We start from the raw sequence: 19,318 nt of genomic DNA on the forward strand, positions 1-19,318 counted from the left end.
GCCACTGAAATAATGGAAGAAATTTCTTGGGGGGGGGGGGGGAAGGCGTGGGGAGGGAGAGGGAAAGGGAAGGTTGCTGCAAATCTTATCTTGGACATAGGAGAGCAGAGAGTTTAATCAATAGCTAACTTATTTGCATAAGGTTTAAAACAGAATTTATATTCAGTCTCAGGTATATACCATAGCTTTAAACAATTATTTAAAAATTTCCCAAGACTAGGGAACAGAGATCACCCACACTGTATTTTTTAAGCATTGTGAATGTGAGTTTTGGTATGGGCAATCATTCTGTTTTCTCCTAAAAAAGTGAAGGCCACTGCTGTGGGGTCAGGTTGTTTCTTTTTTGTTTTTAATCCTAAAATATCACCGAAAAGCACAACTGAGATTTTCAGAATTCAAGGGAATGAATGAGGCCACCTGTATTAACTTCTTGTATCCTTCTGACCCAACAGCTGTGGATCGCTCAGTTTCATCTAGTCTTTCAGATGCAAGAGATGCCTTAGTTAATGCTGTGGTAGATTCCTTGGCAGCATACATGTCAACTGTCTCGAATCTGCAGCAGTCCATGCTAATAGCACCAAATTCCCTCAAGTTGTTTCCACTGTATGTTTTGGCCCTTCTCAAACAGGTATGTATAATCTAGTGGATTAATGTTTGATATGTAATTCATTGTTCCATTTGAGGAATTCTTCAGCTCTAGGTCAAGCAATGTGTGCACTTTTCTAAAATTATGAAAATTGCGTTATTCTCTTCAAGCTTCCAGGACTTTCACATAAAAGTCTATGTTAGCTTATTTTAAATTAGTGCCTGAGAAGTTTAATGGTTTGCTTGACTTTGGACCTTTTATATTTTGTCTTATTTTGTTTTACAATTAAAAATATATATGCATAGTAACAATTAGTATTTCTCTGATTTTGGCAGCTAATTGGTGTTGCCCATAAAGATTGTTGGAAGTTCTTATTAGGACTTTTTCAATTTTATTTTATGAAGAAAAACATTTCAAATATTTTCAACACATACACTCAGTACTTTAAAGCATCAAGAAGGAAAATGAGTTTCCATGGAGATACAGAGAAATCTGTTACAGAAGCTGAAGTGATATCGTTGAAAGTTCAAATAAGAGTAGTTACTGCTTGGTGGTTTTTGGGTTTTTTAATATCCTTATTTATATTGGCGAACATCATACTTAAAAATAAAGAACTCACTGCAGGATTTTGTTATGAATAAATCTCATAGCTTAAAAGATTTTCACATCATCAAAAAGATTTTCTTTTCTTACCACGAATCAACCTTTATGTAAGTTTGGCAAGAAATCCAATCATAACTTATTTTCTTTGGCATAGTGATTACTTCAGTCTCTAATATACTTCCATAAATAATACCTTTAATGATGGGGAAAAAACAGACCATTTACTATCAAGAGGATCCATGTGAAAGACAGAAGTAAGAGTGGCTGGGAAAATAACTTGTTTAGGTCTTGATTGGGTTTTATTATTATTGTCTTTGTTAACAATAACTAAAAAAGCCTGGGATATAGAGAAACCACAATCAAAATTCTTTCGGCAGTGAAGGAGAAGATGACTGATGTACTTAGCTTTGTTGTAGAAGTGAATATTAACTTTGATTCTGTGAATATTCCCCACTGAATCAGAATATGGTGCTTGCTTCATTGTGTTGCTTCTCAGAGGGATCATTTACCGATTGCTTATAAAGGATATCAGAGCAATCCAGTAGGGAAGAGTTACAAAATAAATTTAATACTGTGAGAGGCTAGTTTCTGTTATAGAATATGAAAGTATGTTTCCCTTCCAAAGCTATTCCTTAACATTTAATTCTTGCTAGTAAAATATCAGTTAATCTTATCCACAGAAATATTTTTTTTGAGCTATGCTAGGCCTGTATCTTTGCATATCTTGCAGCAATCAGTTTCACAGGCCAGTAACATTTGGCAAGAATAAAAACGAGAAATCACATACAAATTTTACACAAAGTAGGGGGGAAATGTATTCTCCTTCATCAGTAAGGAGGGAGAATGGATTACCTTTTAAAAGGTATTATATTCAAGTTGTGTTTGATTTTAATGTATCTCAATAAGATACTTTACAAAAGCTTTGTCACCTTTCTTGACACTTGCAGAACATCTGAAATGCACTGTTTAGATGTGACATAAAATACAGGGCTTATTTGAGTAACAATGTACTGTTCTTTTACAGAAAGCATTTAGAACAGGCACAAGTACACGCTTGGATGATCGTGTATATGCAATGTGCCAGATGAAGAGCCAGCCTCTTGTTCATTTGATGAAAATGATACATCCCAACTTGTACAGGATAGACAAGTTGATTGATGAGGTAATGTATGAGTTTTTTAAATAGATATTTTTTAAAATAACCTTTTACCACAGGGAGATGTGCTGAGTCCCCAGACTATTTTTTCTCTACATTATTTCCAGAATGCTTCACAGATTCTTAGTAAACAATTCAGCCTAGTTTTGTATTGGAGGGAGAAGCAGCTTTAATCTGAAAATACTGGGGATTTGGAATTTTTCTGATTGTTTTTGTCTGGTTTTATTGCTGAAGAGGAAGGGGGTGGGTTTTGGATTGGATTTTTTTGTTTGGTTTTGTGGCTTTTTTATGTTTTGTTTTTGGTTGTTTTTCTTTAATAATGTCATTGCTAACAGCCAGATTGTTTAATCAGATCAGTCATAGTGCTCTATGGACAAACCCTTGTATTACTTCAGGCAGGATGTTAAATCGAAGAACTTTGTTACTTGAATACAGTAAAATAGTGAACCTTTATAGGGAGTGGGATTTTATGGTTTTCTGTTCTTGCAACACATCTAGTGAAGTTGAATACAATGAAAAAGTCTGAGGAGGTTGTTTGAAGAAAATTTAAGTGTAAACACTAGAGGTCTTTTGAGAGTTTGGCATCTATAGCATGAGAAGCGTTACACACACAAATGAAATCACATTATTCTTTTTTCAGTAATGAAGTAGCCCTTAGTTTAAGTACATTCTGCAGTTGTTTGATGTACACAATCATTTTAGGCCTAACATGGCATTTTGTTACATGAGACTCCTCAAAATTTTGCTAAACTTTTTTTTTTTTCCACTTGTTTATTTTACCTGGTTAAGATAAACAGGAGTTATTTATATTCTGGTGTTATTGAGTATTGTTTTTTGTTACAGAGTACAATACATGTAAATGACAGAGTTGTTCCACAGCCACCTCTTCAGAAGCTGTCTGCAGAGAAGCTGACAAGAGAAGGAGCTTTTCTGATGGATTGTGGCTCAGTAAGTTACCAGTTTCACACATTCCTTTAAAAAAAAAAAATCAAGGTGATGCATACTGTATTATTAAAAGCATTCAATTCCTAACAGTAACACTGTAGTGATTCACCATTCCAGGTAACCTGCAGTAATCTGTGACCCAGTTGAAGGCTTTCATATTTTGATCAGAGCAGTATCTTTTAGGCTGCATATTAAGGCTTCAGAGGTTAATTTTATTTTCATGCTAGACTGATTAGAATATATACCAAGAGGTTCACATTCAACTTGGGGTTTGGGGGGTTTGTTTGGAATTTTTTCAGGCTTGATTTTTTTTTTTTTTTTTTTTTTTTTTTTTTTTTTTTTTTTGAAGCAGAGGATTTCCATTTTTTAAAAGTTCTCTTAATGGTTATTAAATTCTGTGCACTGCATTCTAAGAAAGCACTTCTCTACTGATGCAGGAGCCTTCTCAGTTATGCACAAGTATAAGTGATTTGTGGGTTGTGTGATGTAAGAGTTGCAAGAGTGAGGAAATTGTCCACCCTCCACAAATAAGTTATTACACTAAACCACACTTAATTGGATAAGGCATTATGCTTCACGAATAATGTGATAAAACATTATGCTATTCTAATTGCAGTCTAGAAAGTGCTTTAAATCTTGTATGAGTTCAAAGGCTGAGTGTGAATGTCAAACTTAGCTTCTGTCTCCAGATGTCTGAGATAATTAATGTTTTTGGTAACTGATGCTTTACTATGACTTTTTTAGATTGGTAAGTCAGTGTGCAGTAACTGGCACAGTGGTGTGATTTCACGAAATCTAAGGGTTTTTATTTTAGGAGGTTACATGGGAAGTTACCACATTAACTGTTCAATATAGATGTGTCCTGCATCCTCATTCTTTCAGTATTTGCCTTCTACCTATAATTTTTCACATTTAATGATCTTATTCCAAATGCTACCAGTGTATTAATAAGTAAATGAACAAATAATGAATATAGAGATGTATATATGAATTGCAAATGGAGCTTTCAAGTGACTCATTTGCGTGAAAGGTATTACCTTCCAATTATGTCACCACTTGTCTCTTTCTCTAAAATATAAGCAAGGCCTTTACTAAAACTGTTTCTAACATCTTACAGATTTTTTACATTTGGATTGGAAAAAACTGTGATAACAACTTCATAAAAGATGTCCTTGGATACCCAAACTATGCATCAGTACCACAGAAAATGGTAGGTGTTTTAATGAACTGTAGAGTGCTTATATTTGGAATCTATATTTAATCTATTTTCTCTGCATTTTCAGGTTTTTATTATGTAACTCTGAATTAGGATTTTATTTTTTTTTTTAAATTGGGTACTTTCTAACCTCTTCCCAGCTTCTTAAGAGGGAGATAGAAGTTGTGAAATTCTTTCAAGGAAAGAATGTAAATTATTCTATGACATTACTGTTTTTATTATTTTTATGGATATATATGTGGGTTCACAAGAATAGGATGAAATTTCGTAGAGTATACACAAAAACTATCCATGCATGTTAATTATTACAGTTATTTTATTGATATCATGATTTTTTTGGAAGCCTTGTGTTCTCCGTACCTGGTGTAAGATACCAGGTCTATGGCGTGATGTGATAGGCCTGTAAGTAAAGGGTAAGACTTAGGTTTTGTTCAGCTTCCAAGCCTTCAGTCAATGTTAAAACAAAACTCTTTTAGCTGTTAGGATATCAAAGACAGTTGGATGTGTGTTTTGGTAGAGGGGATGCTGGGGATGGGCCCTTCATCAGGGACTGTAGTGACAGGACAAGGGATAACGGGTTCAAACTTAAACAGGGGAAGTTTAAATTGGATATAAGGAAGAAATTCTTTACTGAGAGGGTGGTGAGGCACTGGAATGGGTTGTCCAGGGAGGTTGTGAATGCTCCATCCTTGGCGATGTTCAGGGCCAGGTTGGATGAGGCCTTGGGTGGCATGGTTTAGTGTGGGGTGTCCCTGCCCATGGCAGGGGGGTTGGAACTAGATGATCTTAAGGTCCTTTCCAACCCTAACTATTCTATGATTCTATGATTCTATGTTATAACCTGTACCTATAGCCTTGTGCATGAAACAGAGCAGCAGTCAAAAAGAAGACCCCTCTCCTGTGGGTAGCGCTTCTGAAATGTCAGTGAGTGGCAGGTAATGATGGACCCTTTTAAGATACTGCAGAAAAGTACATAATTGAATGGTTATATTCAGATAGTACCAAAAACTTATTAGTCGTTATAGAAGCACATTGAAAGATATTTCTGCTTATAAAGCTTGCATAATATGAAGGGTAAAGTAAACGACAAGATATAAGTACAAGAACAGGTTAAGAACTGTGAACTTTAAGACTACTATCAGACTGGACTGCTTGTTCAGAGTTTTGTATTTTGCTTGAATTAGTTTAAATCTATCCCCTCTGATCAGCTGGTGATATTAGTTGACAGTTTTCAGGAAGAACTTGGTTAAAGGAAGGACGATAGTTGGTTTTTTCCTCTCATTTTCATTATAAATAGATGCTACATAACGATTGAAAGAAGTTAACAGAAGTAAGTGATCTTTACTTTTAAATTTTGTCCTCCATTCATTTACTACCAAGGTAGCAATGGAACTGCTTTTAAATTTGGCATCAATTCTTTCGTCATATTAATTGTCTTAAAAGGTTATATTGTTCCAAGAGTTGGTATATTTAGCTCGGTGCATGGCTCAAGTTTTTTAAATTCTATTTATTTTTTTTTTCCAGCTTATTCCCCGATGAAATAGTCCAGTCTAATCTTTGCATTTCTGGAAATTTGCTTACAATTCAGATTTCACTTCATGTTTTGTTCATCTTTTCAGTACTGCAAAATGCAACGTATAGTGTTGACAGAGAAAGATATAAGGCAAGAAAACTGTGAAAGCAGCATTTTGAAAAATTACTAATTTTTTTTTTTAATGAGCTTGCTTTCTAAAATCTTTCATACTTAAAAGGCAGTTTAAGATGTACAGCTTCCTACAGGTCAGATACTACTGAACTTTTGTACTTTAAGCTGAAGAAAAAAATGTGTATATATTATCCATGGTTGGTAATTTCTTAACAGAAATTATGCCTTTTATCGTGTTATGACTATCAGGATCTATTTTTTAAACAAGTTTTTAAACAAAGATGATGACTTCCTTCAATTATTTTAAACCAGACACAACTTCCTGAAGTAGATGCACTTTCTTCAGAAAGGACACGATCTTTTATATCTTGGCTTAGAGACAGTAGACCTTTAAATCCAGTTCTTCAAGTAATAAAGTAAGTATTTCTGTTAGATACTGTGTAATTATTGGCAACTTGTAATTAGAATTGACACCGGTGAAAAGTGGGAATAGCTGGCCTGAAAAAAGCTGAGTAACATCCTCTTTCCACTTGATATGGTGCTGTTATCTGAAACCTCATAGCAAGAAAGGTCATGTTAGAATCTAGTACAAATTAAACTGATAGTTTTATCTATTTTATTAATTAGTTGCATAGTGTTATTGGTAAGAATACGTTAAAGCAGTGGATGTCCTTACGATCAGTGCAATTAACCAAGTCAATTTCTGGTATAGCTTTAATAATTTCCATATGTGTTAAAAAAAAAAAAAAAAGTAAGTCTAGTAATCTCTGGGTGGTTTTAATAATTGTGTGTGTTTGTTACTGACCTCCATAGGACAGCAGCTGATTTACGACAGATGAGGCAAGTTCTGTAGCCTTTTGAAGCCATGAAAGCACCCACTTAAGGAAGTTTAAATTTTATAAAATATTTATAATTGAGTTTACTTTTCATTTGTTGTCTTTAGAGTGTACTCTAGAGTACTGAGCCAGATGTGAGATCACATTTTAGAGAGCATGATGACTTTCTTACTGAAATAATGTTTAAGCATAGGACTGAAGCTGTTCTACTGTTGGCATTGTAGCTGCTGCTGAAATTGCAAGTAGTGCTGAGAGACCACAGTAAATAGCAGAGCTTTACTGCATGCTGTACTACAGAGTACAAGGGACTGTGTGCCAGCAAATACTTGCTGCATCCCAGCAAATTTTTATTGAGGCAATAATTTTGAATACTAGATCTTTGACACGTTTACCTTCTCTCTTCTGTTGCCAAATAAGAAAAACTGGGAAGGGAATTAAGATTATATTCTTTACTGTAAGGGTAGTGAGGCACTGGAATGGGCTGCCCAAGGAAGTTGTGAATGCTCCATCCCCTGGCAGTGTTCAAGGCTGAGTTGGACAGAGCCTTGGGTGACATGGTCTGGTGTGAGGTGTCTCTGCCCATGGCAGGGAGGTTGGAACTAGATGATCTTAAGGTCCTTTCCAACCCTAACTATTCTATGATTACATATAATCAGAGATGTAAATTCTGAATTTTTTTAATCTTTATCAGGATTTAATATAACCCTTTCAGAATTTGTTGCTGCCAGCGTATTTGTTAACTTGTAAACCAAATTACTTTTGTTTCCTTTTTAATGTTTCTACAAGGTATTTTACGTGCTGTTTCACTCGTTTTTCTACCATTTTATACTTCTTTAAAAGATGCTGCTGTTTGATAGTGTATTTCAAATTTTAGTGTTTTTTCCAAACTTTGGATTATTTGCAGCTGTAGTATCTTTAGACTGAATCTAGACTCCAAGGAACAGTAAGCATTTCATTAGAACCTAGCCCTCTGCTTGAATTTACCTTGGAATTTTTGCTCAATGGTTGGACTAAAATACCTTCCTCTCTTCTTTCAGAGATGAGAACCCTGCCAAAACAGATTTTTTTCAGCATTTAATTGAGGATCGGACAGAAGCAGCTTTTTCATATTATGAATTCTTACTTAATATTCAACAGCAGATCTGTAAGTGAACAAGGAATAAGAAGAAGAAAAATCCTGACTTCAGAGAGAAGCATGGGCCCAGAGAAGCATATCAGAAGTTACAAAAAGTGGATGCTTGTTCTTCAAACAATATACAGTGACCAGCACTGTTTTGGAAGCTTTACAGCTAAAGAAGTATACATTTCCAAAAGAATTTTGCGGTTTTACTTCAGTCTAAAAGTGGTAGGAGTGATGAAGCTGTTTCACTAGTAAACTTTAAATTGGTTTGTACACGTTTCCAGTTGTGCAGCGGTATGGTGCTCTGTTTATTGCAAGCTGGTGAATTTATGTAGCTATGTGGGATATTTCTCAATGAAATGTACAATTAGGTAAAGCCTTTTTTCTTACGTTTATTATAGAAGCCCTTCCAGATCCAGATTCTTAACAGAGATGTCAAAGGGCAGTGATGTATGTTGGTTGTTTATATGAATTTCTTTTTAAAAGGAATGATTAATACTTACTAAAGACTTCAGCAGATTCCCTCTGAAAGTTGTAGAGTTTCAGTAAAGTACATCAATTGTAGAAAAAAATATATAATGTACATAAGTATTACATTTGTAAAGAAAATGTAAAAAATGTAACTAAAAAAAAAAGACTTAGCTCAGTGTGCAGAGGTGTTGAGTGCTCAACGATGAATTGTTCTGTGCCAGGCTAGACAATGAAGTTGACTATTAAGACATGCTAAAAAAAGTGTCCATGTAGAAGGAACACAGCTGCTTCTTCTGTTAATTTTAGGTAAATTTATTTATGATTGGCTTACTAATTAAAAATATTTTGCTTTATCATGTGTTTTTTATATTTATGCAAGTATAATCTTTTTGCAACTAAACTCTTACTGAACTGAATATTAAAGAGAACATGTTTACTGCTTTATTTCACAGATCTCTGGAAGGGAGGAGAAAGCACTGCATAGTTTGAAATGAGCTATTGATATGAAGTTCCTAAAACCCTTCTTAAGTATTATCTTAAAGAAGGCATATCTGTTAGCCTCGTTTTATGTTTTGTAAACTACTGTAGTCTTGGTCTGGGTTTCTGTAATTTGTGTCGTCTGCCATTTAGAGTAAGCATGGGTAATCACTCACACTTGATGATTTGATTTCTGCTTTAAAGAAAAAAAAAAGAGGGGGTGTAAAAATTAATTACATCAATGGAAGTAAAGGCTTTAAAACGTCAAAATTCAAAATGTAATCACACTGTTGCATCTCTTTGAAACCTTGGTCTTAGTAATGTTTTGGTAACTCAATGGTTTGGGCTTTTTGATAGATTTATCACAGATTCTTAAATTTGATTGTTAATTTGGAATGGGGTTTTTTTTGTGTTTTTTGGGGTTTTTTTTGAGGCACATTAGAAATAATTCATAATGCACAATCACTCATACTTACTATTCTGAACTTTGTTTAAGTGCAACAAGTAAATGATGATTAGTATGATTACATTTTATCTTAAAGTAGCCTTGAAAATGCTAATATTGCATTTTTGACTGCCATAGCCCCTGAATCAAATAATCAAGAAAAAAATGTACTAGCTTTGGTTTGCAAATGCTTTAAAAGCTACACTAATTAAATTCTGCGAGTGGTGTTATTCTGCATGTTAGCACAAAGTCATTGTTTGGAGAAGATACCTTTATAAGTTATATTTGTGTGTTGTCCTTAACTAAATGTGTTAAGTTACCCAAAGATTACTTAAGAGAAACTTTCCATTTAGCAAATTAATTTATCATGTAATAAATGTCTGAGGTGATGTCTGAATGTTGTCCCTAAATCAGACCTCCTTGATTTCAGTACTTGTTTATAGATTAATTTGCATTGGGTGAAAGCTTAGTGCTGCTGAAGTGAGGCATCTTAAAAATCATTTGTAATTGCAGAGATGAAAAGGGCATATTACAATTTTAAATGCCCCATGATAGATACTTCTGACTTACGAGCTTGGTATTGAATATCTGGGAACATACTATGCCATGATTAATTACAACGTATTCTGTAAAACCGTTACTTAAAGCTTTATTCTTCTATGGTTTTTGTATATAAAAATTATGAAAAATACATCTTGAGAGCTGTTTGTTCAGTAAAATTATTACACGGCACAGAGAATCTAGTTATTTTTTTACCAATCATAGAGCACGTCTCCATTCTGACTGATCTTTGGTTTAAACTTTTAAAAGACAGTCTCATAGAAATATCTTGAATTGGAAACATCTCAGGATTTGGGGTATCGATTGTAGTGTTTTGAACAACAGAGTATTTGTATGCATGGTAGAAGTATCTAAAACACAGGTTTCTTTAAGATGGTTTGGATCACACCACTGTACCAGAGGATACACAGCGAAAGATTAATCCCTACTGAGGGATGCACTGCAAAGCTCAACATGGTTTTTGCCTACTAAGGTTTGGGAGGAGAGGTGAGAGACATGCTTCCATATCTGTTTAAAGAAAGTGCTGAACTGCAAAGAACATCTCTAGCCATTTTAGGGATTGAACTTTTTCCAAAATGCCTTCAACACTGTTTCATTAGAAATGAAAGATTTGCTGGGTAGGATGTTTCCCAGCCCCAGCTAAGCAAGTCTTCAGGGGATCAGTTCAAATTCTCAGCATTTTAAATGCAGACAGTGGGCATCCCATTCCATGTCTTAGTTTTTAAAACATCTTCTAGCTCTTTTACCAAGTAAGAGGTTTGGGAGTTCCTGTTGGAGAAATTATAGTTCAGAAAGTTCTTAAAATGTTAGGACACAATATGCAGCTCCCAAAGAATTATTACTAAGCTTGATTCTGTATTTTGTTCCTAAGCTTCTTAGAAATATGCCTATTTATTACTCTCAGTGTTCAGCTTCATAGCAATGGAGAAAATATAACCAGGTGATTTTGTTTGGCTTTGGTTTTTTGTACATTTTGTCAGATACTGGAAAAAAATGGTTTTGTCATTACTGTTGTTTTTAAAAAGCTAAAATCACTTGTGAGTAAACCTCAGGGTCAGGAGCTCTTCAGTAATTTTAAATGTGGAGTCTTACGTTTTTTCAGGCAAATACATTTTTAAGAATTTTATGCAAAATTTTCACGATACAGGACAGAAGTGTGTTTGTGAGGGGAATTACAACCTTAATCACCGATTTCTCTATATAGAAGTATTAAATCATGTAAGAGTCCTGAAAGATCTTGTTTCGATTTCAATTTTAGAGGGTATTGTGTCTCAGTGCTTGTAAGCTTAGCAGCCATATTCAGACCTAGTGTTCTGGGAGGTCTGAGGCTCTTAATTGGCGATGGATATTATGGAGTACCCCAAATACGTGTCAGTTACTCTGTCAAAAATTTCTTTAGCATTCAGGGTTTTTTGTTGTTTGGGGTTTTTTGGGTTTTTAAGAGTTCTTCAGATTTTAATACATATTAAATTTTTCCTATAACTCTTTGGTACTCTTTAAAAAGGTGGAAGGGTATCTAAATATAGTTGCTTCTTAGATTTTCATCAAGGGGTAGAATGCAATCACTCTTTCAGAATCACAAAGGTTAAGTTCTGACTAGAAGAATGCAATAGCCTGTTGGACTCAGATAATTGAGATTTGGCACAACAGTGGGTTTGATACAGTTGTGGTGGGAACTTTAAAGGGGGGAGGGCAGACTGTAATGATTTTATTGGTGTAATTTCTTTACTTAGCAGTTCCTGGAATTAAAGAAAAAAAGGTTTCTAGCAGTCTTTCAGGCCTTTACTTAAACTGACATGTCATATTCAAATGCAGGAATCTGGAAACTGTGATTATAACTGTTGCAGATATCTGGGATTTTAAGTGTTTCTTGAGAATGTTTTGTTTTTTCTTCACAAGCTACTGATGATGCCTGTTCATGAAAAATTCAAAGGGATCCTACTTGAGTGTAGAAAGAATTCTCACATGATTAGGGGCATGTAAAAGTGATTATTACAAGAGCAATGGAAATTCAAATAACCACACTACAAGTATTTCTTCATTTTATGCTCCAGTCCTTGGGTTCTTACTGATTTCTACTTGCAAGGCCTTTCATGTCTTTACTTTACAATTCCAATAACTAGAAAGTATCAAATACAGAATTTCCTCTTACCTTCCTTTGAAGGTTCTTAACAAAAGTGGTGGAGCTGCCTACTTGGGAATATCAATCATGCACAAAATTTTAGCAGTTGCACAGTTCTATGGAAAATAAATAGAGGGGATGGCGGATCTCCTGGAGATATTTCAGAATCTGTTTTAAAAAAAGATTCTGAAAAGAATAATATTTTTTAATCTTGATTTTCTTGTACCTGTTCATGATTTTTCTGGTTTATATTTTCTTAAAGCTACATATGTGGGTTGTATCTGCGGTTTTTTTAGATGTTAATAGAACACCACCCTGGAGGCAACAAAGAATACAGATCTCCAGTTACACCCTTAATCATGTTACCATTAAAAGTGGCAGTTTTAGAAGGTCAAGAGTGTTGGAAGGGAGTACTGTTTGGCTAGCAAGTAGTATAGTATTTCTTTGTGTTTATCAACATGAGTAGACAGTCTCTGCTTGCGAGACACTGAGGCTTTGGGGGATTCTTGAGTGAAACTGTTCAATGGCACAAGAATCCTCAAGCATGAGAAGAAGTTGATGATAATTAACCTTCTTGATAATCTGCCAGCCACAGGAAATGTTATTCTCATAAATTGAGAAGAAGTTTAAAAAATGAACAAAATATTCTCATGTTAGAACATCACTGACAATTGAAAGAGAAATCCTGTTTAGGAAAATACTGTCTTTTGCTAATAACTTCTTTTCCTAATAACTTCTGTAGATATGATACTTTCAAAAAGTCCTACAGGCTATAAACCTCAGCTTCTATGAATACAAAATGTTACTAAAAATTACCTGGTGACCTAATGCTGAAGCAAAGAAAAAAGAATAAAATGTGTAGCGTTCACCTGTAGCTGAGGAATTCTTCATGCTTTTCTTTGTGTCTTCGGCGGCTGAATACGCTGCCTTCATTACCTCCATCATAAATGGAGCTTATGTGAAACCAGGAGTAGAAGTAGAACTGGAACCACTGGTACATGTGCTGGATGTCTTCATCCAGCTTGCTGAGCATGTGCATAGCTTCTAAAACATTGCTGCTTTTACTGTCTATCCATGTGTTCAAGTTTAGCAGTTTCTTGTAATATGGCTGCATTTCTAAAAGCCTTCAAAGTTTATTCAATATAAAAGGCCATTAAGAGTGTCCAAGCTTCCCTTTTTCCCCCCATCCAAACGATTACTTCTAACTAACAAAAATATTTACAAGAGTGTAATTTATTCTTGGACAGCAAGCACACAATCTCTCAGCCTAACAACCATATTTTGAAACTTACATTCCTAGAAAGAGTGGAAATTGCTTCCACAACCATGGCTCTGGCATCCCTAGCAGTGTGGATGGATTGGCTCTGCAGGAGGAATGCAGCTGCTGAGAAAAGGAGCACGGGAGGGGTCTGTCAGCTGCTTCCCTGCTGTCCAATGTCCATCTGCAGCTAAATCTTCAAACGGCGTTGCCCGTCCACTGCTCCAGCATCCCATCTCCTTTAACAGTAGCTGGTATCATAGAATCATAGAATAGTTAGGGTTGGAAAGGACCTTAAGATCATCTAGTTCCAACCCCCCTGCCATGGGTAGGGACACCTCACACCAAACCATGTCACCCATCAGATGATGTGGGGTGAAATGTGAGAAATCCCTAGTGTGCAGGTTGTCCTATTCTCAGTTGCATCTCTACTTTACATGTTTAGAGATCAGCTTGAGATGACAAACCTGTTTGGCATTTTTGCTCATCGGAATACCTGAGTATTGTTGAGCTTAGATTGCAGAACTTTTCATTAGAAGAAGTTATTCAATCTAATCACCTGTGAAGAAAAGTGTGATTTTTTTTTTTGATTTTTTTTTTTTCCTTCTTTCTGGAAATTGCTGAATGTTTTGTAGCTTCCTGTGCTGGGAGAAATAGTAGACTTCTAGGAATGTCCTTCAGCTTTAACTTAAGAATTTTACATGAATAAAATGTAGCATGTCTTAGAAGCCAGCCTTTTCTCCTACAAGCTGCCATGCTCCTGGCAGTCTTTGTTTCTTAGCTTAAAAACAGTAGCTGGGAGGACAACATGGTATCGCCTCAAAGGGAGGGAGAACTGTTACCCAAACAAAGAATGTTTGCACAAATGTGCTCTGCAGAATAGGTGAATGGAGTATAATTTCCTGGGATGGGAGTGGGGTGGGAGTAGGTGCTCAGGTCTCTGTATATTTGCATAGCAGGGGATGTCAGAACTTTCAGAACTGATACGGCTGTGACTCACAGTTTGTGCTCAGCTCTGGTGTTCATTTGTGTCTGAATGCGAAATGACTTAAGAAAACCAACCAAACAAAAGAATCTCTGTATCTAGACGTGCGTGGCTTCCTCTGGTATAATTAATGGTTGTTCCTATTTGAGGAGTCATTTGGTTTTGCTATCTGCAGGTTTTGGACTATGAAGTATATATTTAAGTTCAACTCTTTCACGTTGTTTTCATGGTCTCTTTTGTGTATTTGAGTGAAGCGTGTTGAGCTGTACGTAGCTATTACTCTCTGTTACTAGCATGGAGTACTTACGCAGAGGTTCCACTGAGGACCCCAACCACAAGGATTGTGCCGTGCTGTGCTCTGAACAGTCATTGCTTCCTTTCCCACCCTGATGACATTAAATTTACACATTCTCACATTTTAAGCTGTGAGTTACTCAGAGGTGTAGGTTATTAGGAGTGCCAGAGTGAGGAAAACCACTTTCTAAGTTCTTTTTAGTACTGCAGGTGCCAAGCTAAAGACTTGAGCTCTATCTCTGTGGCAGGCTGGTGCAAAAGGGGCCAGAGCCTGAAACCAGCTGAAGCTCTGCCTGATGCAGGTGGTGTATCCAGGCAAGGGGGAATTGCTGAACTTTTCCATCATGCTACTGCTCTCTGATGACAGATTATCCTGCCTTGAGCAGGAGCTGGGCGTGGAATGGCTCCAGAATTAGGAAACCCTATACTGGAGATCTATGCCCATATTTTTCCAGTGTGTTGGTTGTGTGTTTCTCCCTGGAGCTGTGGTTTCAGAGGCAGCCCAGGCTGATCTCCCTGTGCAACGGTTCTGAAAGGGGGATCTCTGCCCTGTCTCTGTATGTTCCCACTGCCTCCCCATGTCAGCAGCAAGTCATGCAACTGCTTGTCTTGGGATGCATGTATTCACAACTGTGCAGACAAGTAAACTCTTGGCAAAGATTCAAAGTATGCCTATGGCATTCACATCACCTTATACAAGCTGTTATTGTTTCACTTAGCTGTTCCTGCAAGGTCCTGAGTGCTCAGCACCTTGAGGGATGGGGCATATAAGCTTCATTTTATCCACCAGAAAAAATGTTTGTGTTAGGGACCAAGAAACTAGCAGGACTCCTCCCTTTGGGACCATATGCTACCCCAGGGTTGTAAGGAAGGCTCTTCACTGAAAAGCTATGCTGTTCTTGGTGCCTGTGGCACAAATGCCTAATAGGCTACTAAAATTGTCCTGGGAATATCACATGAAAACTTGATATGCTGCTTCCATGCCTAGAACAAGCTTAACATCGAACTTGACTTTCAGTATTAACTAGTGTACTCAATCAACAGTCTTTGCCATGGATGCTATGCTAAGTGAATTTCTAGAGAGTTGGCCTGTGTTATCAGGCTGGGGTCAACTTAAATGTCAAGCTGCAGCCTTTCCCTCTTGGGCCAGTTCTTTCTTCATCTGAACCTTTTTGGGACACAAGCTCTGAACCGTATTCTGTGTGTTGATTTCACGCCCAGTGTAAGCCATATCTGTGTGCGCAATCCCAGCCTGAGAAATAGCTTACTGCTTAGCTGTGATAGTTTTTTGAGACTTCTGTGGCTATCAGGTGGTCCTCTGTGTCATTCCTGTATGAAGTTCTTAAATGCAGTAATTATTTTTGTAAGAATTTATTCTTATAATGAATCAAAGATAAATTTATGAGCAAAAGAATGTACACAATCAAGTTTAAGCAAACAAGGAGACAGTAGAAGTCACAGAAGAAGAAGGAAAAAATTATGACTGGATGATGCAACCTCCCTAAAATCACAACTCAGATCTCTACTCTACTGACCTAATGCAGCAGTGCAATTTAGACAGCCCAGCAACTCTGTAACAAGAGTATAATTTATGATCCTCCGCCTAGTCTAAGGACTTCTCATTCCTTGAGTAAGAATTTAGCTCTGTAATTTGAGTCCAGGTCTTTTCCCATGTGGCGTTTTGCTTTCCAGCAGTTTATTTAGGAAATCTTACACACATGATCTGCTGCTCTAGAGAAAATAGAGCTTTTGTCTATGCACTGTGTCAGTCAGTGGCAGGTCTCATCTCACTCTTCCTTTACCAGAGCAGGAGTGTCAGTATATTAATACTGGCAGAGCTAACATTCTGCAATGAGCTCTTCTTCTTGAGAGATTTGCTGTCTGTGCACCATGAGGGAACATAGTTTACCCTGGTGGAAAGTTTGTCTTTACATTGAATTGCAGCAGTGCTATTACTGTGTCCAGATGGAGCAAAAGAACTTTATATGCTCCCCTCTTCATGAAAACATAACAGTTTGGGTTTTATCCTTGTGACTTCTGGGAAAATTTGCCTTACCTGGAATTTTGCAAGCAAGGCAGGAGATCTCAGCTGCTGAAGAGATTTTGCTTCTCAACACCAGATGCAAGATGATCTATCAAAAGAAACATGGGTTTTTTGGAAGATACATCACATAATTTTATTCTGTTCCATTATAATTTGCCTTTTGAACTGTAGTATGCAATCGTTAAAAGAAAAACCTCTAGCTATTGGTTTTCAAGTAAGATACATTGGAAAGTTTTGGTCCAGGAGGATGCTAGAAGTGGGAGGACAAAATTCTGCTTACTGAAGGAGGATAGTTTAAAACTGCTTTAGGGGGAGAACCTCAAGCTATCTGCTGTACAGATGGGGATTTTCAGTTTTGTCATTGGAGTTTTTTTTGCTCTCTCTCTTACCCTGTAAGTCTGCAGAAGTACCTGTGAACAAACAAGGGAGCATTAGAAGAACTGTGGTGAGGGAAACGAGACAGAGGATGAGGAAAAGGGCTCTGTCTTCCCTGTAATCATGACTGAAGTTACATCTGAGCATGTGTGTTCCCTTGAGCAATGGGAACATCATCCTGTAATTGGGGTCCTGATTCATTTTGTCATCGGACTTTTACAGATGGTTGATGAAGATGATCACCCTGTAATAAGTCTGTGTACCTTGACAATCCGGTGAGATGCATCTGGAGTTAGGGTGCTGTTCTAGAGCTCGATTTTTGCCTAGAGAAAAAAAGGTTATAATTCACAAGATCGTCTGTTTCCTTCTGTCTTACCTTAAAGTTTGTCTTGTTTTGGTTTTCTACCTTGACAAAGATTTGAAATTAATGCCCTGAGATTTAGGAGATTGGAAAAACTGTGGCCAGGGTCCCTTATTTCCCCTTAGTTTCACACTTCCCTAGAACTCCATCTGGTTTTATTTTAGTGAATAGTTTTCTCCTTTAAAGATGTCCCTGAGAATATGACTTGAAACATAAGTCTCTAGTCTGTAATAATCTGCTTGTTTTCATACCCATTTTCTTAACTGGAACTGAAGCCAGTCACATCTGTGTAATATGACGACAAGAACCCTAATGCTGTGCATGCATAAATCATGTCCCTTGAAGTGTCATTTCCTACTGGCAGAGCATGTCGTTACCAGAAGGGAAGAGATTAATTTGTGTCTCACAGGTGAAGAAAGCTCATCCAAAGTTAGTTTCAAGTTAATATAATCTAACTCCTTGTTAGCAACTACATTGTAAGCACAGGAAGGGGAGAAAGGAGGCAAAAGTTTGGGAAGTAGCAAGTCCTCCTAACAACTGTTCTGTTCAAACAGCCTTTGAGTACAGACCTTGTTTTAGTGGTTGTACTGAAGAAACTTTGCTATTCACTCCATTTTATAGCTATTTTAATGCTATCTGTGACCAAAGTGATGTTTCACAGGGATTTTATACAATTATTTGTATTCAATGGATATGAACAGATAATTACAATGACAGTTTTATGTAGACTTTTCTTTGTCAAACATTAATTATTTTTGATGTTAGTTTAGAAGGTACATTTTGAGGTATAATTTGAAACAAGCTAAGTTGCAGTGAGTACTTACAGCGGGAACAGTAATGCATAAAACATGTTGCTTAGCCAACAAAGCAGGAATTGCCTCGTGAGAAAATCAGAAAGGTGTGAAAGGTAAATCTTTTTAAGTGTGGCAGTGACACAAGGCCCAACTAGTAAATCATTCTCTCATTTCTCCTGGCCTGTAGATAAAAACATGAGTCTTCATTCCCAGCAGAAGCTAAATGCACAAGTTGCTGTGACATGCTTCTTTGCTCCTTACTGACCTTCTGAAGCAAAGTACAGAAAATAAGTGTAGCATGGAACAATGACTAAAACCAACTCATCTATTTTCTAGTCCTGACACTGATTTTTTCCTCTCTGAAGAGGAGAATTTTGATAAAACCATCACTGTGTGGCAGGAGTTTAAAAAAAAAAAAAAAAAAAAAAGCCATTTACTATGACCTAGACACCTATGCTTTATGAAACCATAAATATTGCAATGAAACCATTAATATTCCATCTTGAATTAACATACCTAACTCTGAATCCTTTATTTCATCTTTGGCAACTTCATGGATCTTAATATAATTCACTTAATGAGGTACTAAGTCATAGAATCACAGACTCATAGGCTGCTTAGAGTTGGAAGGGACCTTAAACCTTATCCAGTTCCCACCCCTCTGCCATGGGCAGGGACACCTTCCACTAGAGCAGGTTGCTCCAAGCCCTGTTCAAGCTGGCCTTGAACACTTCCAGAGATGGGGCAGCCACAGTTTCTTTGGGCAACCTGTTTGTGTCTCACCACCCTCACAGGGAAGAGCTTCTTCCTCATGTCTGCTGTAAATTTGCTCTCTTCCAGTTTAAATCCCTTTCTCCTTGTCCTATTCACCTAAAAATAAGTCTTACTTTGGCTCAAGGAAAACTACTCCAATAAAATTTGGGGAATTTTGCTGTGATAAATATTAATTGTAATTGTATCACAAGTTACTGCCTTTGGGAGTCACTGTCTCTTACAGTGCAACTTCTGTTCTGTTGTTTTCTGG

At 36.7% G+C, this 19,318-nt stretch overlaps 1 protein-coding gene across 8 annotated transcripts in view; it reads left to right on the plus strand.

Annotated features, from left to right (window-relative positions):
- SEC24B (SEC24 homolog B, COPII coat complex component) overlaps window positions 1-10,287 on the plus strand; it is a 48,784-nt gene extending 38,497 nt beyond the window's left edge. For 4 of the 8 annotated variants that reach the window (XM_080639068.1, XM_080639071.1, XM_080639074.1 and 1 more), the window contains 6 exons: window positions 453-628; window positions 2,214-2,351; window positions 3,189-3,293; window positions 4,408-4,500; window positions 6,464-6,567; window positions 8,025-10,286. In XM_080639068.1, coding sequence (XP_080495194.1) covers window positions 453-628; window positions 2,214-2,351; window positions 3,189-3,293; window positions 4,408-4,500; window positions 6,464-6,567; window positions 8,025-8,139 — 731 coding nt within the window. In that variant the 3' untranslated portion in view covers window positions 8,140-10,286. The other 4 variants (XM_080639070.1, XM_080639069.1, XR_013958883.1 and 1 more) reach the window with 3 other exon arrangements.
- The last annotated feature ends 9,031 nt before the right edge of the window (window positions 10,288-19,318 follow it).

Source organism: Psittacula echo, assembly GCF_963264785.1.
Source record: "Psittacula echo genome assembly, chromosome: 1".
NCBI lineage: Eukaryota > Metazoa > Chordata > Aves > Psittaciformes > Psittacidae > Psittacula > Psittacula echo.